At 51.0% G+C, this 19,564-nt stretch overlaps 5 protein-coding genes across 5 annotated transcripts; 1 reads left to right on the top strand and 4 right to left on the bottom strand.

Annotated features, from left to right (window-relative positions):
* Positions 1-29: 29 nt before the first annotated feature.
* On the bottom strand, positions 30-2,961 carry BDR25DRAFT_352871 (purine and uridine phosphorylase; the record flags this gene model as incomplete). Its single annotated transcript, XM_033695072.1, has 4 exons — positions 30-59; positions 103-895; positions 958-1,816; positions 1,866-2,961. 4 exons carry the CDS (start codon positions 2,959-2,961, stop codon positions 30-32), a joined length of 2,778 nt encoding a protein of 925 aa, XP_033550288.1.
* Positions 2,962-7,733: 4,772 nt separating this feature from the next.
* Positions 7,734-10,173, bottom strand: BDR25DRAFT_257908 (Phosphoacetylglucosamine mutase). Its single transcript, XM_033686508.1, has 5 exons — positions 9,914-10,173; positions 9,846-9,859; positions 9,589-9,748; positions 9,005-9,511; positions 7,734-8,935 (listed from the first exon to the last, which is right to left on the bottom strand). The coding sequence occupies exons 1-5, from the start codon at positions 9,989-9,991 to the stop codon at positions 8,075-8,077; spliced, it is 1,620 nt and encodes a 539-aa protein (XP_033550287.1). The 5' UTR covers positions 9,992-10,173; the 3' UTR covers positions 7,734-8,074.
* Positions 10,174-11,961: 1,788 nt separating this feature from the next.
* BDR25DRAFT_341504 (uncharacterized protein) lies at positions 11,962-12,827 on the bottom strand (the record flags this gene model as incomplete). Its single annotated transcript, XM_033693607.1, has 2 exons — positions 12,587-12,827; positions 11,962-12,434 (listed from the first exon to the last, which is right to left on the bottom strand). The coding sequence occupies exons 1-2, from the start codon at positions 12,783-12,785 to the stop codon at positions 11,962-11,964; spliced, it is 672 nt and encodes a 223-aa protein (XP_033550286.1). The 5' UTR covers positions 12,786-12,827.
* A 663-nt stretch (positions 12,828-13,490) lies between these two features.
* On the bottom strand, positions 13,491-14,678 carry BDR25DRAFT_218448 (uncharacterized protein; the record flags this gene model as incomplete). The annotated part of the gene is made up of 3 exons (XM_033684934.1): positions 13,491-13,979; positions 14,045-14,123; positions 14,647-14,678. The coding sequence occupies 3 exons, from the start codon at positions 14,676-14,678 to the stop codon at positions 13,491-13,493; spliced, it is 600 nt and encodes a 199-aa protein (XP_033550285.1).
* Positions 14,679-15,354: 676 nt separating this feature from the next.
* On the top strand, positions 15,355-19,556 carry BDR25DRAFT_282986 (uncharacterized protein). The gene is made up of 3 exons (XM_033688011.1): positions 15,355-16,680; positions 16,733-16,989; positions 17,038-19,556. The coding sequence occupies exons 1-3, from the start codon at positions 15,639-15,641 to the stop codon at positions 19,234-19,236; spliced, it is 3,498 nt and encodes a 1,165-aa protein (XP_033550284.1). The 5' UTR covers positions 15,355-15,638; the 3' UTR covers positions 19,237-19,556.
* Positions 19,557-19,564: the final 8 nt, after the last annotated feature.

Raw genomic sequence — 19,564 nt, 5'->3', positions numbered from 1 at the left:
GACGTCGGCGTCCTTGTCGAGCAGCAGCTTCACAATCTGCTCGTGGCCTCGAAATGAAGCTGCCTGGAGTGCGTTGCCGTATCTTCCACCCTGCGTGTTGACGTTGGTACCTCGGTTTAAGAGGCAATTCACCGTCTGCAGTAAGCCCCCAAATGCAGCATAATACAAGGCCGGTGCTGGGTTCCCTTGGCCCTCATACGGTCCGTTGAATTGCAAATCTGGTCTATAAAGGCTGTAGCAGATTTCATATGAGCATTTCTGGTCACAGAAAAACTGCTCAATGAAATCTAGCACTGTATTGTCTGAATCCTTAGCCCTTACTGCATTTCTCATCCAGAATCTTGCTGAATATTGTGCGAATGGAAAGCACTTCACAATCTCATTTCGTGGAATTTTCTGGTTGAAGTGCAGGAGATACGCTAGACAAGTTTTTGCAATTGCTGCTCCAGCAGTAGACTCTTGAAAATCATGCGCGATATCGCTGTCCAGTCGAGTCGACATCAGATATTCTTTCACTGAGAAATGAGCCAACTGAAGCTCCACATGATTACCCCTGTTCGAATGCTCCGTGATAGAAACAACAGCCACTAAGCTTGAGCAATAACGCGAAATTTCTTGAGGATTAGGCATCCTGTACTTCGGATCAAAGTATGGTTTCCCCTTTGTGTCCACTGCTATTGCATCAACAGCCTCCTCGATCGTTAATGGTCGCTCTGAGAATGTAATAAGCTGAAGAATGATCGTGGCGTATTGCTTGTGCTCGGAAGGAATAGCTTGTAGAATTCTGCTGTAAGTTTCATCTAATGTTTTTGGGAGGGAGACAAGTGCCCTTTTGAGAGAGCGATACTCCAAGCAGTTTTCGAGCGCATCAATCTGGCATGTAACCCATCGAAACCTATTTGACCTTAGTGTACTATTCTAGGTAATAAGACTATAGCAAACTGAAACCCTACTCACATGCCGTTGGCCTTTTGGACAAGTGCGGCTTCAATCTCGTCCTGAACTTCAGGACGTTCTCGCCATCTCCTTAAACCATCACCCTCCCTTACCCTAGTGTGAATGTAGGCATAGATGTCATCACTGATAAGATTGCTCTGGAGGTGAATTCTATTCTCCTCGTGAACCAAGTCGTTCAACTTTGATTGAATGTCCTGCTCCGGCCGACTTGTCACAAGAAGGTGGACATTTCTTTGCCTTGAGCCTAGCAGGTCTCTTATCCATGAGAGCAATCCTTCAGTGTGTGACCCCATCCGCGTACAACACTCGTCAAGGGCATCTAAAACAACATATACGTCTTCTAAGGGATCTAGCATTTGGGAGAGAACCTGGCAAAGTGACTCGCATTTGGGTTGACGACGCCCACGTTCACAGGAGGAAAAGAGCGAATCCAATTGCTTCCGCGTATTCTCACACTTGGAGTACAGCTGGCCAATTAGGGATCGGACCATGTTTTCAAGTGTCTGCTTGTGGATATCGCTAAAGTCGAAATAGAAGTAGAGGAAAGTTGATCCGGGGGGCTTCTTATCCAAGTCTTCAATAATTGTGGAACTAAGGATTGTCTTGCCACATCCGGGTATGCCGTAAAGCCACAAGGAGGAATTCCGCTGTGTCTTCCATTGGAAGTACGCAGGAGTGCTTAGGAACCAGCAACCTGTGCCTTCCTGGCGTTGTTGTAATGCCTTGTTGTAATTTGTGGATGGATCTGATGGTGATAGCCAGCTTTCAATATTCCCTCGCTTCTGCTCGAATGATATGCCTTGTACAGCAGACCTTGCGTCTTGAACATCGCATCGCAATTTACTCATATCGTTCTTCACTTGTTGAATGTTAACTAATGATCACTACACTTAGCGAAGTGAACTAACCAGATAAAAGAAGGTCAGAGATCTTCTTCTCAGCCTCGACCTTGTTTGGAGCAATTCGGCAAAGAATATCCTTTGCATATGCAGCTGCTGCCATTGCTGCATATCCTTGCCACCTCTCATTCTTATGAGTGTCGGAATAGTCGCAAATGCCTCGAATAACTAGACAAGGGAACTGGTTCACTAATCCTGCCGCTTCTGTCTCAAAACATAGGACCCCCTTATCCTCTGCTAGTTTGTCCCGAAGCAAAGCGTTCTCCATTAATTGGTTCGCCGAGGCAATCAGACCGTAGTGGATTGCTGGATTATCTTCACCTTCGGCTCGTTCGTCTCGCGGCCTTAAGTCCGACTGGTGGTCTCCACAGACCACGGTGCAGTTTTTCTCATTGTCTGGAGGATGTTTGACGGTTGACTGGTATAGTCTATCGCTTTCTGGACTAGGCCGTTTATATTTCTTCAGTCTTGGTTTCTCTTCCAGAATTCTGTTAATAGCCTCGTCAATCTGATGACCGTCTAGCTCGTATTTTGCCTTGAGCCCACTCATGGCCGCCCGTAGGACCTTTGGTGGCTGGTTCAAGAACCTCGTTAGTTGGAAGCTCTGATCCTGGATATTTTTGCCGAAGTCGTATTGAATTACACCACCCTTCCCATTACAAGGAGCGCTGACCACGATATCACCCAGACGGATATCATGCTTGGGAGTTGGTGCGCCCCCACCAATGCCAACCATCAGCCCGATTCTAATATTGGGAAAGGTGTGGAGCATATCGCTTGCGACACCTGCTGCAGAGGAAATACCGTATTCACCGTTAGGTAGAACGGCGATAACGACATTGTGTTTCCCAACTCGACCAAGAGTGTAATCGTTCTCGTCATGAACGTGCACATGTTCCGGTCCGTCGTGCTTTTCGTCGAGGAAAGCTTGAGCTGCGACATATTCGGTAGTAATAGCGCAAATCCAGCCTACGGTATATGCCTCATTTTGTAGATTCTGCTGAGAACCTTCTATTAGGACACTCTTTGAAATCCCGATCTTTGATTTCTTCGATTCGGAATAGGCGAGCACTTCATCGTCGCTGGCAGCCCGTTTCTTAGACATGTTTCAAAGTCCTGCTATTGTGTACTAAGTAAGCATTTATGGGTACCGAAGCGCACACAAATGGCACGCATAGGAAGGACCATGAGGACGTTGTCTAAATGTGTCGTTACCTTTCTAACGATATTATGGTATATAGAGCGTGGCCTGACGTATAAGGCTGTCAGGTATGAAGGTGGAGGATTAACGTAGTTGAAGGGGGGATTAATAGTTGAACATTGTACAAATGGTCAAGTTTAGTAGATGAAAAGGTGCTCTAGCCCCCAAAAAGGACCTAACTGAAGAGATGGTTGAAGGAGTTGCAATTGATTCAGTTCGCACGAGCTGAAAGGCTGAAAGGCTGCTAGGCAGAAGTGCTTGGCTTCACCGCTGAACTAGTTGGTACAAATACGGAGTAAGAAACTTCCATAAGCGTACATATGTATCTTTTCATGTATTAAATAGTGAATATTGACTGAAAGTAAAGCAAAGCTGGTCTTGGGTCGCAAGGCTGTGGAGCTGATGGCTAGCTTGCTAAGATCGTGCACAGGTTTCGCGCAGCTAGTGACAAGCTTGGGCTTGCTGAACCAACGTAAATAAATTAGGTAACAATAACTATAATTACGCGAGACATGTAGAGTTGTTTTGCTCTACCAGGGGTAGCGATTGCTTCAGGCGTATGTACAGGTTAGTGCGGCGACCTTCCATGAATTTACGCACTATAGTAGACAAGAGGCCGATTACGACTTCTTAGTATCGTAGTAAAGTTCTGAGGTTTAGGCAAGAACCTTTTATAAGTACTAAGAGTGGTAAGAGCTTGACAGTGGGTGGTGCTGTGGGGAGGTAAACCTATCACGCCACGAAAAGAGGCTTTCTGTGAATTAGCCATGAAGGCGACAGTGTAAACGTAATTTATAGCTAAAAAAGGTCCTAAATGCTCAAATGTCACCATAGCGCACTACTAATGCAAAATTATAGGAAAATATCAACATGCGCGCAGAGTTATAGTTGCTTAAAAGCAAGGTACCCCGCCTATTTCCCGGTACAGTGGATTTTCAGCGACCTAGGGACGGATGTTAGACATTAAAATCTAGAGTAAAGGCTAACATGGTGTTCACTCATCCTAAATTTTTGGCAAGATGTTAAATGAGGGTTCCTTCACTATGATGCTGCGCGTATACAGTGCTGGATTCGAAAGGACACACATTCCTCTATACCCAAGCGTTTAGAAAACTTTGAGGGACGCAGCGTGTACCTTGAGCTACTATGCTATACGAAGTCATAGTACCAATGAATAAGCTCGGGGCCCTTACGTGTCGGCAAGGTGAACTTCACATAACAGTGAAGAATACATGACAATAGTAGTGTAAACGACCTCGCTCAACGTGAAGGGCCATACATTAAATTTAAAAGCTTGTTTGTTGCAAACTAATGTACATAGAGCGTGGGGAACGAGTGAAGCTGACGCGCGGTCGACAGAATGCTACAGTGCGCTCTTGATGGTGCAATGGAAGGGTGGAACTATTCATCCGACTCCCTGCGTCGGAAGCTTCGCAAGTCAGGTGACTGGGCTCCTGGTTCCACGTCCCTCCCTCTCCGCTCTCCGCCATATAAAACAGCGTTCGGGAAAAACTAGCTCGGCTAGGGACCCGGGGTGAGTCTTTTGTCCGTACCGGTACCTAATCCCCAACTCCAGTTCGGTCAGGACCTCACTAAGCCACAAGACACATCTGCCATGTGAAGTCAGTGAAGAACAAGTAAGGGAATCTGGAGCTTACTTGTTATTCCACCATTGGGTAGGCGACCGAGTTCCTGGCCCCGGGATACATCTACTGTTTGAAATCAGCGAAGAACAGAGCAAGGTAGAGAATCCAGGGCTTAACTACTGGACTGCCATTGGACCGGCCCCATAGATTGTCGAGTCACATTGGGGTGGCAATTGTCCATTCGGGTTCAGGTCGCCTGCCTGTAGCACATACATGCCCGGCTGGCGGACATGCATGGGCTCAGGGACTCGGCCGTCGACATGATTGGTGGGCAGAGAACCCTAAACTCTGCTTATTTTCGACCCAGAAATGAGCGTCCGACGCTAGTGGGTAGTTTCTGCACGCTAGCTAGCATCGATGCCTCATTGTGGTCGTCACCAGCGTCGCTCGAAGAAATGTTACAAAAAGGAAGACACTACCGCATAAAAACATCGTTCAGGGAATTTTTCTTCCCCATGGAAATGTGCGTCTGGCCATTTTTTGACCGGAGTTCCAAACATGAGTAAAAGGAAAGAAGGCAGGAACGAAGGAAGACGGGGTTATATTGGAAAAGGAGGAGTAAGAACTTACGGCTGGCTAAAAAGAATCCATCTGCGTCGACATCATGACCGAAAAGACCGGGCAGGGCGCTTGCTATATTTGAGTGGCGTGGTCTATGGGAGGCAGATTATGTTAGCAAATAGCTCGAAAATGAGTAGAGTGATATGTATGGATGGGTGGTGGGTCAGACAGGTAGTGATGGTTATCGTACATTGAGCCCCAAGGGAGTCCTGGTTCTCTGGTGCGAAGTATCTGGGGAGCCACAAAGTGGTCTCCGTCATCATCCCCAGAGGTGGGTAGCAGAGGGCTTCTTACCGTTGGAGAGTCGAAAAAAAGTCTCGTAGTGTTTGTGTGCCATCAAGACGGCGGCGGCGAATACGGCGAGTGCGGCAGAACACTAGACAGCTTAGGGGATGGGGAAGAGAGTTCGAGGAAGATAGGCAGGAATTGCTTGAGATGGAGCAGGGCCGTGGGAGAATGGGAAGATGAAGGTGTTGATGGAGTGGGTGGTGGAGGAAAGATGGAAGCAGTAGGGCAAGAAGGATTTAAAAGGTTGGGTCTTGGCGTTGCGGTCTGCCTGCTTTGCGAGGGACCTCCTTCACCACTAGCGGTCTTTGGGGGGCTGCACACGGTCAATAACTAACGGCAAAGGCTCAGGATGGTAGAAAGGAACGTGGATCACCTATTAATAGCCTAAGGAGGGTAGAAGATGCCTTGCACCGCACTGTAAGCTTGTTGATGGTGCTTGCCTTGATGCCGGTTTCTGTGTAGATGGAAGCAGGACCCCCTTTGTATCCGCAACGGCCACTACAGTAAACTCTCAACCAGGAACTTGCCTATACCCGTATCGAGCAGGCGAAGACGAGAGCCTCCATGAGCTTAAGGGGAAGTAGTAAGCTGATCCCCCCTTGCTCAGCAAATGCCCTGCCAATTAGTACATTCTCTTATTATGTCCGCATTCGTGTGAGCAGTCGCACACAAGAAAGCAGAGTTCCTCTAGGAACCCGTCCGCTCTATTCCATCCCTTAAAGCCCGACGCGACAACGACAACATAGCCCCCTCGATAGATCAAGAAGCTGTTAGTCGTAACAGATTGCTCGACCAGCCGACAAACTCCACTAGTACGTTAAGGATGACGACTTGATACTCAGTGAGTCCAAGGTAACACCAGCCGTCGATCGTTCAGCGCCATGTCGAAGACAGGGACCCTACACAGGTAAGCTTTTCCTCCAGTGGCTACCTTGATATAAGAGCGCGCTGACAGCCACCGCCCTCGCTTCTTCCCCTGCTAGCCCCACAGTAACAAAAAAAGGTTGATTGATTGGGAAAGAGAGAGCCGACTGGTCTGAGCGCGCCGTCCTCCAAGCTCTAGGGGTTCGTTAACAATACATGAATGATACTTAGTCGACCGCTGTAGGGATTCGGAGCGACAGGGAGGCTTCTACACAAGCAAGTATCCACCTAGTGTCCTACCTCAAGCTCTGTTATCATCGCACCACACAGAAAGCTGGCCAAACCAGATTCTTCGTCTTGGACTCTCGTGTAACCTCGGCGGCGCCTACGGAAAACTTTAGAGTATCAAGTAAGTCGAGCGGAATGACACTCAAGTCCGGACTCGAGCTTCGCTGGCCAACTCGAGTACGGCGACACGATACTCAACAAGGCCAGGGGATGTAATGAATGCCCTACACAACTTGCTTGATCGCAACCTTAGTTCCCGCCTCAATTCCACTGCTTTTAATAGCTGACAGGACAGAAGGATGCCATTCGCCATCGCCATCGCCATCGCCATTTTATTCCGCAGACATCCCTGATGGCGGTCGTAAGCATATTGGAAGAATTGGCAGATAATAGATGGCGGGGACTTCGTTTGCGGCGACACCGGCACCGCGCAAGCGTCTTCAAGAGACGCATGGAAGGCTTGGAAGTCCGAAGCTCTATACCGAAGCTCGTTATCATCTCCAACCCCAACCTTCGTGCTCGAAGAGCCAACCCTCCCGCGCCTTGGTCCCCTTCTCCTCTTCGCTATTTTGACGACTTCGAGAACACTCACAAGGGATTCCAGACATATTGGCATCGTGTGCTAACGGTGGCCACTACAGGACGGGCCTAGTTCCTTACCTTCAATATCGGTGTGACCGACGTCTCTGTGACGATGAGACATGGTTGGAAAGTCGAAGAGCCCTATACAGATAGGCCTGATATCAACACCAGCCTTTAATACTCATATTCGTATAGTATTCTTCAACACCCTCAGGTTCCTTCGTACCCCTTTTTGATTTCAACTAGCAACATCAGCCCTAAGGGGCACGAGGGGGTATCTGGCTCCCGCGGTTGCTATCAGCCTTGCAGAAAACTGGCCATGTCCAATCTCCTTGAAGGATTTCTGAGCGTGAAGATCGCCTAGGGAAGGGGGCAAGGATCCAACAGCATTCCCATTAATTCGGAAACCCACGTAGGAGACTCTGAGAGATGCCTGGCTTACTACGGCTCGGAAATATGGTGGATTCTGGTGGATTGTGTCTTGACATGTTTCTGTTAAAAGGAACCTAGAAAAAGGGAGCAAGGATTCGACATCTTCCCCACTAGACCGAAACCCCAACTTAGAGGCTCCCGCAATCATTTGGCTCCAAAAGACCCCATGTCGAAGGCACTCCAGGTCCAATATTAGCTAAAATATTCAAGAATCTCCCCTACAGCTTAGTAAACCGTGTACCACCAGCACACGCATCAAAACAGACCTAACAGTATTAAAATAAAAAAAACTTTTATCTAGATCGTTATGTCGTCATATCATAAGCATACTTGCCAGCAGGAATCCCTCTCCACCCCTACGCTGATCCAGCCGCCTTCACAATCTCCGCGACCTTGCGGGCCAGGTCGTCAGCTTCGGCCCTTGTGGCAGCCTCCGCATAGACGCGGACGGCGTCCTCGGTGCCGCTAGCCCGCGCGAAGGACCGGCCTTGGCGGACCTTTTGCACCTCCGCATCGATCTGCTTCTGGATGCCGTCTGGTTTTACAAGCTTTCGCTCGGCATCCGTAGTTTTGAACTGGTTGCGGTCCGAGACCACAACTTTCAGGAGCCTGTTCGGGAGGTCGTTGTAGGTCGCCAGCCATTCCTGCGGACCCCAGTTCTTGTGTGCTAGCACCACTTCCACTAGCAGCATGTCCGAAAGGGCGTCACCAACTGACTGGTTGATGAGGTCTATGCAGGCTTTGAGGACGTCTAGACTCTCCTTTTGAGCCGGTGAGCGAGGTTCGTGTTTCGCGATGGCCTCTAGTGTAGCGGCGGAGAAGATGACAGTTCCATGTCCATTTGCTTCAAAATAGACACCAATGTCAAGTTTTGCGGCTGCGTGGTGCAGATGTTTGACGCCGGTGGGTGTGCAATCGACAGTCAACTTCAAATTCTGCTCGACGTAATTAGTAGCGGCGCCGTTAGCATAGGCCGTCTGGACGACCCCGAGCTTGAGGATGTCTGAGAGGCCGGAGTGGCGGACGAGGTCTCCAAGGAAGGATGCTACAAGGGTGGCAATCCGGTCGCCATCGAGAAGGTGGAACATGTTGTTCGAGTCTTTGAAGTAGTATACGAGCCGATCGGCGTCGCCGTCTAGCGAACAGCAACGGTCATTTGGTCCGGATTTGGAGGATGGAGGAGCTCTCTGGTTCGTTTTGACGAAATCGGCGCCGCACTGGATGAAGAGATTTAGTATGATGCTAACAAACTGTGTGCAAAAGGACTTCTGTTTCTATCCCCTTACCTCGACATTCAGACTCTCGGGCTTGATAACGTTGTCATTAACTACGAAGATTTCCAGTCCCTGATCTTTCGGTGGAAGATACTTAACAAGCTCTGTCAACTTTGGTCCACCAACACCATTGGCACAGTCGACTGTCAAGCTTCCGGATATCTTCTTCCCCCCCAGCGCCCTTTTAAATGCTTCGGAGAACTTCTCATAGTAGCCCGGTTCGGTTGGGGTGCCGTATGCGTCAGAGGTGTCTTGAGTATTGAGGCATCGTACCATATAATGGAGCTGAGGGGTTGTCAAAAAGCCGTAGTCCTTGGGCTCGGCACCAGCAGCCTTGACACCATCAAGGACACACGACAGGAGCCGGGCCCCTGATGCCCTGGTATCCCTTCCGATTACGACATGTGCTGGAGTGCTCAGTTTGATATTGAACCTCTCGGCAATTTCTCGATAGAAGGCGGAGACATCCTCAGGGGTTGCCTTGTTCGCCATCTCCGTACTGAGGACCTCCCACTCCTCCTGCAGAAGAGGGTTAGATTCCAACGAGGGGTGATAGACGGAATGGGGCTACATCGCCCCGTGCAAATAAAACTCACCGCTAACATATTTCCAAGCGGTTCGACGAGCTTCACACCGTTGTCTTCGGGCGGGTTGTGGGACGCGGTGATCATGACTCCAATGGATTTACCGCCGAGCGCGCGAGAGCGGAGGGCTGCTATGAGTCCGCATCGAGCCATCACGGAGTCGAGCACCTCGCTATGGCTGTCAGCAATGCTCCGAGAGAGGGCGTGTGGATATAGGCGGGGGTGGGGGTCCAAGGCAGGCTGGGGGCTGGGGGCTCCGGGACTCTTACGCTTTCGTACGGAACTGTTGGCGACATTAACGGACTACTGGTCAACACGAGAGGGGGATGGTACTTACGCCTGCAGTACCATATGCGTAGACGATACCCTCAGGAGCAGGGTGCTTCTTGGCAACTTCAGCGATCGGGTCGGCCATTGCGGGGGTCGGGTCGGGCTCGCGTTGTTGGTATTTGGCAATTGAGAGGAGTGAGAATCGACTGCCGGTGGCTGGGAAACGATTGTTGACGAGGAATCTTTTCGTAGGAAAGAAGATGGAGGTTTGAGGAATGAAGAGAGAAGTCTGGGGGAGAAGAAAGGCCAGCTTGTGGTGGGGAAGAGGTTCTTTTGTGTAAGCTGCAAGTGGCAGAGCCTCAGCACCCCTCCTTCAGGCACGGGCTAAAGTTAGCGGTTGACCTGTCAGCAACGAAGGAATGAGAATCCCACGCCTTGCCTCTTGCGTTGACGCCACTGTCTGACGTACCTGCTCAGCTCTTTTCCTCGAGCTAAACAAAAACAATATGCGGTGAAGATTGTGAGCCGATATATGTAAGAAAATCAGCTCAGCTCAGCCTTTTACCCCTGGCAGATTCTTCCCATCCTCCCATGTGGACATACATCCTGACCGCCTCCCTTCGCAGCATCCCTTACGGGCAGGAGGCGAGTTGTTGATTCCCCTCTGATCCACCGAAACCTGGCTTAACATCTAATTCATTGTGGAGTAACCTTCCGCTAATACCTCTTTGGGAGCTCCTCAACCCCAGCTGATGGCAATTGAGTTCTGAGCGCTGGCTGATTTGACGAATAGCTTGCTGCCCAGAGAAGAACAGTTCCCCCATTTAGGCCGGTGATGCAATAACAGCCTCTAGGCTCGCCATTAAGGACGTTCAACCCTTTCGCTGAAGCTTCCCTTTCCTCTCGCTAGCATGGCTCAGAGAGAACAAAGGGCGGGCAAGCACAACATGTTATCATAAAACATGGAACATGAATAGGGTAAAGTCTAATTAGCTCTTATATCTTAGAAAATTCGAGACTATTTACAGGATGCAAATTTTGGTCCTGAATACCTTCGTGATAAATGCAAATGACAACACCGTCCACAACACCAAAGGCTTCCAAGATCTTCCAAGGTTTCCTTTGATGGGCACAGACCCACACCCCGCACTCAGCATTCGAGACATTTCAGCGCTTACGAGGAGTTAAGCCATCACCAAGGAAGCGCTTAGGTAATAACATACTAGTGCCCTCTAGGCTAGAGCCGGGCGTAATAAAGACATCATCATCATCATCACATTTCAGCGCTCCTCTGTCCCATACCCCAAACGACTGAATCTCCTGCTTTTGTTTGCACGTTTGTTCGTCATTTCGCAATCATGATATCACAGTACCGCTCTTCCTCTCTTGGTATTTCCACCCCCAAATGGTTCTCTAGTATTGCGATACCGGACTGTGGATGTGTTGGGAGTGCTCTGGAATATGGGATGGACAGGTTAGGCAGTTGTGTGCTATGCCCCCCATAAGGGGGGAGAAATAGGAGGAAGTAGGACTGAATCCATTGATTGCATGTAGGTGTAGGTGAAAGTAGAGGTTTAATTACGGAATCACTCTAAGGTCTACCATGTAGGCTGTCTCGTGTGAGAGTGAATGCTAAATGCTAAATGCTAAGCTAGATATAATGTATCAATGCTCTCTTCCACGCTCGCTCATTTCCCGTGCAGTCAGCCAGGGGTTTTACAAGTCATTAGTTGGCAATCGGGATGCTTTTAACGATACCAATCTAGCTTGCCTTGCTGTTGATCTTCTTATAGACACATTCTCTGTGCTCGATATTTGAGCATCTTTTTAGGATGCGTAGCTATTTTGAGGCCACGTACCTGCGCGAATGCTAGCAGCGTGTCATATTCCCAGATTTACCTATTTGTACACACGCTCATAAGTGCCAACATCCCGTCGATTTAGAAAAAGAAATGGGGGTACATTCCTTCACAAATTCCACAGTGCGTACGCCTCTCTTGAATACACACATATACACATTCATACATAGTATCATACACCGTTCCCTCCCTCAACCCTCAAAACCCCGATAAATCACACCCACACCCACACCCACCTTAAAAACCCTCCAACCCCTCACCTTGTCCACCCATAATTCCACCCGTCCCTCGCCGGAAAATCCGTCTGCAGCCTTGCATACTCAATCGGCACGCCCCACTTTCCCCCCTCACCCTGACCCTCTACGCCCCTCAATACCCCCTCTGGTCGTCCATCCCCTCCTCCCCCAAGCCCAAACCGCTTAACCATTGCTGCACGATACAACCTCCCAACCTCCTTCCCTCTTGGTCCCAACCGTCCCGTTTCCGCGCCCTTACCACCAGCTTCCTCCGCCGTCACTGTGTTTCCGGATTCATCGAGCAGTCGGAGAGCCTCGCATGCTGCCCGCATCGACATGTACTGTCGTTCGAGTTCGAGTTCCTGCGCACGGCGTGTTTTTCGGAGGTAGAGGAGCCAGGCGCGATGGATGGTCCAGTGGCGGAGGAAGCGGAGGCGGGAGAAGCGTAGCGGGCGCGGGGTTAGGGGGTGGAAGAGGTGGTAGCGGATTTGTGCTGTTGGGGGAAGGTTGGGTTAGCGGGAGTTGATTCGTAGGCGATTTGATATTCAAGAAGACTGGGATTGGGAGTGGTGAGGTGATGTGAGAAAGGAGATGGTATGGGTTGCATTTGAAGTCACCACCAAAATATCCCAGAAAAAAACATACTTATCCGAGGATCAGTAGCATTCTTCCCTCCCTTCTTCCTCTTCTCCAACTTTGGTGTTGAAGAAAATGGCGCTATCCTTCCTCCTGAACTCGGCGGTTTTGTTATTGTCTGTGCAGACGCATTTTGCAGGGCTTTCGGGTGTCGAAAAGCCGAGGGTTTTATGGTTTGAAATGTCGATCGGAGTATAGAGAGATTCATTTTTGGATCGAAGTTATGCGGGGAGGGCAATTAGTGTTGCGGTTGCTCAAATTGAAGATTTCCAGATCGCCAAGACACATGCATGGGTGACAGGGTTGCGATGAGACTCACGTGGGCTGTTAGTCAGCATCCGACACGGACACTTCTCCCATTCACGGCTTAAGCAGAACGCTGAAAATTACATACAGAGTGGAGCAAGACAAAAGCCGCATTCTGTGCTGCTTGCAAAAGTTGTCTGATAGTATTAACTCTCAACGTACGCACAAGCCATGCATTCAATCCAGCCACCATACCTCTCATGCCTCCAATCCCCCTTCCCATCCAACCACTAAAAGCGTGAGGAAAAAAAAAAATTACAGATAGTAATGAGCGTAAGATGACAATCATCATCATCATCATCATTAGTTGCAGTTCGCAGCCTTCCATGCCCCAAAGAGCTCAATTCCCTCCACAATATGTCCATTAGAACTTAAAATCCCAATCCATGTTCATCAAACCATGCTCATCCATCACATCCCCTAAAGACTGCTTTTCTCCCAACTCGAACACGAAGAGAAGAATGAAATGATGGAAGGGAAAGATGCAGTGACGGTCAGGTAGGAAGAAGTAGCCCGCTTAGCAACGCCAGCACAGCAAAGCAGTCCAGGATAACAATTGCCCATGAAAACACCGCCCAATGCAGACTGTAATGAATAGAGAGACGCTTCACAAGATAACGCAGCAGCCGCCCGATTCACTTTTGTCGACGGAGAGAAGTGCAGCGCGGGTGGCGGCCTCGAATACGTCGTCGACACCATCGCCAGTTAGGGAAGAACACTCGAGATACTTCCGTGCGCCAATAATTTCCTTCATGTCGCTTCCGGCCTTGGTCGTCGTGAATTTAAGGGACTTCTTTCGCATTTCCTCCTGTGCAAGCGGGTCATCGCGAAGATCCTTCTTCAGGCCGACGAGGATGATGGGGACACCGGGACATCGTTCTCGTGCCTCCTCGGCCCACTTGTGCTTAACGTTTTCTAGAGAGTCTGGGGAGTCGACAGAGAAGCCGATTAGGATGACATGAGCTTTAGAATACGCCAGCGGCCGTAACCGTTCGTAGTCTTCCTGGCCAGCCGTATCCCATAACGCTAGTTGCACTGATTTGCCGTCCACTCTGCAGTCCGTGACGTAATTCTCGAAAACGGTGGGTACGTAGCGCTACCAGCTAGTTAGAATACGAGATCTGCCGCAGCTTGTGCGGCATTTTCGGGGGAGGGGCGTACAGTTGGGAAGTATCCCAAAGTGAAAACACTCAGGAGAGAAGTCTTTCCGCAAGCTCCGTCGCCAATAATGACCAGCTTCCTGTTATTGGGCTGATCAGCATGGTTCCATAGGTTCCCTTGTTAGTTTTTGTTTCACATCTTCGGGATGAGAGTCAAACGGGGCTAGCGAAATAACAGCAAGCTTCGAGCGAAAGGGTACAAATGGCGACTTTTACAGAGAGCAGGTTGGACGAAATGGGAATATGGAGCCAAAGTGAATCCGAAACGATAAAAAGTGGGCATGGGAGCCATGTACCAACGCCTATTTTTAGCAAGGATGACTTTCGGATCGGGAACACCAATGCAGGTTTTGCGCAAGGCCAGGGTTTCTTGACAGTTGCAAATATTGGTGCGTACGATCTTTTCGGGAAATGGAACATGCGACTTAAAGCAGAAAAGTAGAGCTAAGGAATGTAGAGAAGAATGAGGGGAGGTGCAGGAATTGAGGGATCATGACGTGTATGTAGGGAAGGAGCTTGGAGAGGAAGCCATGATGGGCAATCGCGAAGCTCCGTATCAGGGTGGTGAAACTGATATCAGATGATGAAATTATAGCGACGTACCTTCGCATCACGGGCTCGCCGTTCTGTGCCATGATGCAGCAGACTGGGAAGAGGGCTCAGGCTGTGGCTGCGACAGTTGTGGGGTGCAGAGGACGGGGAGGATTGTCGGAGAAGTCTGCAGGCGGCGTCGTGAGCTTCAGTATTGCGCTTCCTGTGCAAATGAATGCGCTTTGGAAGAATATGCGTGCCTGCAGATAGCAATTGCCGTTCTGGAGGGGGAAGGCTACAGTGATGGATCAATGTCAACAAGCGGAGCTGGAGGGCAATAGCTGGCGGGGCGGCGGCGGAGAAGGAGGAGGAGTGTCGCGGAGGGAGGGAGCGTCGTGGGAAGAGTCAACTAGCACAATGCAGTGGGCTGGAGCCCAGAACACCGTCGCAGCGAGAATGAGACCTGGGAGGGCGGCGAAGGTTCGTGACGACGGGCGGAGCGGCGACGGGGTGAATGTCACAGCTGTTGCGGGCGCAATGGGCAGGCAGAGACAGCGAGCGAGGAGCACAGAGGACGCACACGGGTGGTGGCAGTGGGCAGCCGAAGAAATGGGGTGTGAGGAAGGTCGTGTCTCGGGGGCGTGGGTGTTAAGAGGGTTTGAGAGCGTCTTGAAGTATGCGGCCTGGGTACTGCACTGCGCCTTCCTCGGCAAATTCCGCGGTCCTACAGGCTAGCACTTGATGCCGCCAACCTTCATCACTGTCAACATTCAGACCCTCCACCCACCACGCGGCCGTTCACTCCCACCGCCCGATCGAGCGCCCGACCCCCGTCTTGACTGACTCCCGCAGTCTGAGCCCCCGGACCGCGCGGGAGATTGCTTCCTTTTTTCCTTCACAGTACGTTGCAGACACTGGAGGGGTCTCATACCTTCACTTTTGGCCGCCCGGCCAGTCTTGCCCTGCTCCCCGCTACATAAACACGGCCGCGGCTCCGGCCCTCTGCAAACCTGCCTTCTGACGTTGCCCTCCAGCACCACCCTCGGTCCCACCACTTCGGTCCCATGGCGTCAGGCACAAAAGGCCCGGCCGCATCGATGGCACCCCTCAACGGCGTCTCGGGGTCACATCCTCCCGCTCCTGCACCTGTGAACCGCAAGAAACAGAAGCGACGAGAGAAGCAGGCCGCGAAGCAGGCCGCCGAGCAGCAGAAGCACACGCCAGCCCCCGCGAAAAACGGACACCCCCCACAAGGCCAGAGCTCCGCAGGCCATGCCCAACGCCTGTCCGGGCAACCCGCACCGCTGTATGCAGGCGCCGGCCTAGACGACCCTGATAGCTTTGAGCCTCCCGAGGGCGAGTACTACTCGGACGACGAGCTGTACGGGACGAATGGGCATTACCCGACTGGCTATACCGGACCTCCGCCCGCCACTGGTACTGGGAAGAAGTCCAAAAAGAAAACCAAGGCCGGCTCTGCAACCCAGCAACCTGCGTACCCCTCCGCCCCCCCTCCGCATCATCCTCCTTCCCACCCCCCGCCGCCGCATACGACTCTAGACGCTCCCCGCAAGTCCCATTCCAAAGACCGCATATGGAATACGTCAACATCGGAGGAACGGGAGCGGATCAAGGAATTCTGGCTGTCTCTAGGAGAAGACGAGCGCAAGTCGCTGGTCAAAATAGAAAAGGAAGCCGTCCTGCGCAAGATGAAGGAGCAGCAGAAGCATTCCTGTAGTTGCACTGTCTGCGGACGCAAGCGCACTGCTATTGAGGAAGAGCTGGAAGTCTTGTATGATGCATACTATGAGGAATTGGAACAGTATGCGAACCATCAGCAGGACGGCGGGCCCATTCTACCTGCGAGCCGCTATGCGCAAGCGCTGTCTAGTATGCCTCATGGCCGCCCTATGATGACCACACACCCCCCGTCGAGGATTCGTGAGCTAACCGAGTCTGAAGACGACGAGGAGGAGGAGGAAGGCGAAGAAGAGGAATATAGTGAGGATGACGATGAAGACTACATTAGCGAAGACGAACCCATTGACTTACCACGTGGATCAGCGGCAGACTTTTTCAATTTTGGCAACAGCTTGACGGTCAAAGGTAACACATTCTCCTATCACGAGTAAAGATGAAAGCTAAGTGAATTCTACAGGCGGAATACTGACAGTGGCCGACGACTTACTCAAGAACGATGGCAAGAAATTCATCGAGATGATGGAACAGCTTGCCGAGCGTCGAATGCAGCGAGAGGAAGAGGCTCAATATGCCTCCCATCCTAGCATGTACTCGAAATCTCATAGCTCACATAATCACAATGCTCCGCCCGAAGAAGATGACTTTGATGAAGAGGAAGAGGATGAGGAAGAAGGGTACGATGATGGAGACTACGAAGATGATGAAGATGAGGAGGTTTGTTTAATTTAAGTTTCATCGGTCTATAAAGCTAATGGCTACTAGGACACTATGACAGAGGAACAGCGCATGGAGGAAGGCAGGCGGATGTTTCAGATATTTGCGGCACGAATGTTTGAACAACGGGTGCTCACTGCATATAGAGAAAAGGTTGCCCGGGAACGCCAGCAGAGGCTCCTCGAGGAACTAGCAGAAGACGATCAGAAAAAAGAACAGAAAGAGGCGAAGAGGGCCAAAGAGGCACAGAAGAAAAAGGAAAAGAAGGAGAAACAACGGTTGGCCAAGGCGGAGGAGAAGGCACGGAAGGATGCGGAGAAGGCCGCCCAAGAAGCCGAGGCCAAGGCTGCGGAGGAGAAGCGATTGGAGGAACAGCGGAAGAAACGTGAGGAGCAACGAAAGAAAAAGGAGGCAGAGCGCAAAGCCCAGGAGGAAGAGAAACAGCGGAAGGAAGCCGAACGCCTCAAGCGACAGCAAGAAGAGCGTGAACGGCAGCAGGAGATAGAGAGGAAGGCTCGCGAGCATAAAGCTCAGGAAAAGAAGGCTAGGGACGACGCGAAGCGGAAAGAGCGTGAAGAACGCGAGGCAAAGGAAAAGGAGGCTCGAGAGAAGAAAGCGCAAGAAGAAAAAGAGCGACGAGAACGTGAGGCCAAAGCAAAGGCGGAAAGGGAACGCATTCGAAAAGAAGAGCAAGCAGCCTCTGCGGCTCAGAATGCGGCACCATCCCTCAAGAAGTCATCGCAGCCAGTTGCTGTGGCACTGCCTCCGGGTCTGTTGAAGCAATCTTCGTCCACAGGCATGCCATCGCCTCATATTATGCCCGCTATTCCGAAGGCGCCTACTCCTAACCGTCCCCGACAGAGTTCACAGCAAGGATCACATGGATCCTCACCCAAGACCCCTCAAGTTGCTCCTGGAACCAGCAAATCTATGTCGCCTGCATCGCAGATTCAGAATACCATTGTACCCAAGCAGATCTTAACAAAGCCCCCGACATCGCAGCAACCCCCACCTGTTCACCATACCCAGCCTACTTCTCCGATGCCTCCAATGGGGCCACCTCCCGGTATGCAGCCACCAGCTGGAATGGGTCTCAGCAACATGCCACCAGGCCTCAATGGATTCCCTCATGGTCAAGGTCCAATGATACCAGGTATGGGTCCGCGTCACTCTGTAAACAACATGCCTTTCTACCCGCAACCACCTGGACCGCAGAACTTCCGTCCATTTCTTCCCCCTGGTATGCACGCTCCAAATGCAATGCCGATGGGTCGTGGGTTCTCCATGGATGGACCACCTGGTCTCGGTCCCTCGATACCTGGTATTGGAGGACCAAATCAAATGCCTGGATTTGGTATGGGAATGCCATCGCACTCTCGACAAGCCTCAGCTTCGTTTGACAAGCCAAATGTTGAACCGCCAATCACCGCCCCTCAAGCCCAACCGATTGCGCGACCTGCTGGGCCCATCCAGCGACCATCGAGCGTCAAGCCTCACGAAGAAAACAAGCAACCGCATGACCTAGACGTCGATAATCTTGCAAGTCATCTTGGCAGCAAAGCGCTGCTTGATGATGCGGACGATATGCCCGATTTCCCAAGCGAGCCTCGTCGAACGAGCTTGCAGCCACATGGATCCTTGCGGGGCGGCGGCCCGCTGGGATTCGGCTTTTCGGATGCCCCAGGCCAGCCTCGAGCAGATTCGTACGCTCCATTCGGTAGCTCCAGCAACACTGGAAGCGTGTGGTCGACACCACCTATGCCATTCCCGATGACGGGTGCGCCTGGTTGGGGTAACTCTCCAACCACCAGTATGTTCAACAACCCATTCCCCCACCCTACGCCCGGCATTCAACGACCAAACGAACCTCGCATAACCTGGATCCGCCGATTGATCTGTGACGCATGCAAAATTGAATCAACTATCAAGCCCGGGTTGAATGGCTTCGTCAACGTATCTGACGTCTATCGTCATATTGAAACGGTGCCCAACCAATCACAGGAACCTATCTCGCAACAAGAGCTCAAGACTGCATGTGAGGTCTATGGTGACGCAGCCAACGGGGGGGGTCAGTTGACATACAAGGACGACACGGCTGGCTCTGGGCAAGCTACAATAAAGTTTGAGGAGATGGGCGGTCCGTCTGCAGCATTGGGTGAAATTGGTAGTCCGATTCCTGGTCACAGCGTGCCTGCTAACGTGTTTGGTGGCAGGCCGTTTGCAAACCTCGGTCATGGGGGCTTTTAGGCGTAGAAGGTGAACCTGTATCAGCATCACTTAGCATGTTCGAATATGCGTCTCCCTTTTCCTTTATAGCGGTTGCATGGAGCTCGCGATTCTCAAATGAATCCGCGAATGGTGTTTCAGCATACCTTGCTGTTTCTTCCCTCTGTCTTCTCTCTCTGCACTCAGGGTGGTGTTTCGGCTAAGCCTACATCGTCCATTGAAGTATTGGTAGATTCAATATGCCTAGAGGAGCCAATACTCCTCTCTGGTATCTTGCCTGTAGCTCCTTGAAAAGGAGTGTATAGTTTCATCAAAAGGAATGAACTTCTGTGACGAGGTGGATAGTTGG

The sequence above is a fragment of the Lindgomyces ingoldianus genome, assembly GCF_010093535.1.
Source record: "Lindgomyces ingoldianus strain ATCC 200398 unplaced genomic scaffold BDR25scaffold_9, whole genome shotgun sequence".
NCBI classification, from domain to species: domain Eukaryota; kingdom Fungi; phylum Ascomycota; class Dothideomycetes; order Pleosporales; family Lindgomycetaceae; genus Lindgomyces; species Lindgomyces ingoldianus.
Note: the sequence above shows the minus strand (reverse complement) of the source record. Positions and strands in the feature narration are given on the sequence as shown.

Excerpts from the sequence above, each read along its gene's own strand:
- BDR25DRAFT_282986 (XM_033688011.1), top strand. The coding sequence starts at position 15,639 with ATGGCGTCAGGCACAAAAGGCCCGGCCGCATCGATGGCACCCCTCAAC. Across the intron at positions 16,681-16,732 it reads CAACAGCTTGACGGTCAAAG|GCGGAATACTGACAGTGGCC; the intron begins GTAACACATTCT and ends TGAATTCTACAG. Across the intron at positions 16,990-17,037 it reads AAGATGATGAAGATGAGGAG|GACACTATGACAGAGGAACA; the intron begins GTTTGTTTAATT and ends AATGGCTACTAG.
- BDR25DRAFT_257908 (XM_033686508.1), bottom strand. The coding sequence starts at position 9,991 with ATGGCCGACCCGATCGCTGAAGTTGCCAAGAAGCACCCTGCTCCTGAG. Across the intron at positions 9,512-9,588 it reads CGCTTGGAAATATGTTAGCG|GAGGAGTGGGAGGTCCTCAG; the intron begins GTGAGTTTTATT and ends CCTCTTCTGCAG. Across the intron at positions 8,936-9,004 it reads CCGAGAGTCTGAATGTCGAG|TGCGGCGCCGATTTCGTCAA; the intron begins GTAAGGGGATAG and ends CTCTTCATCCAG.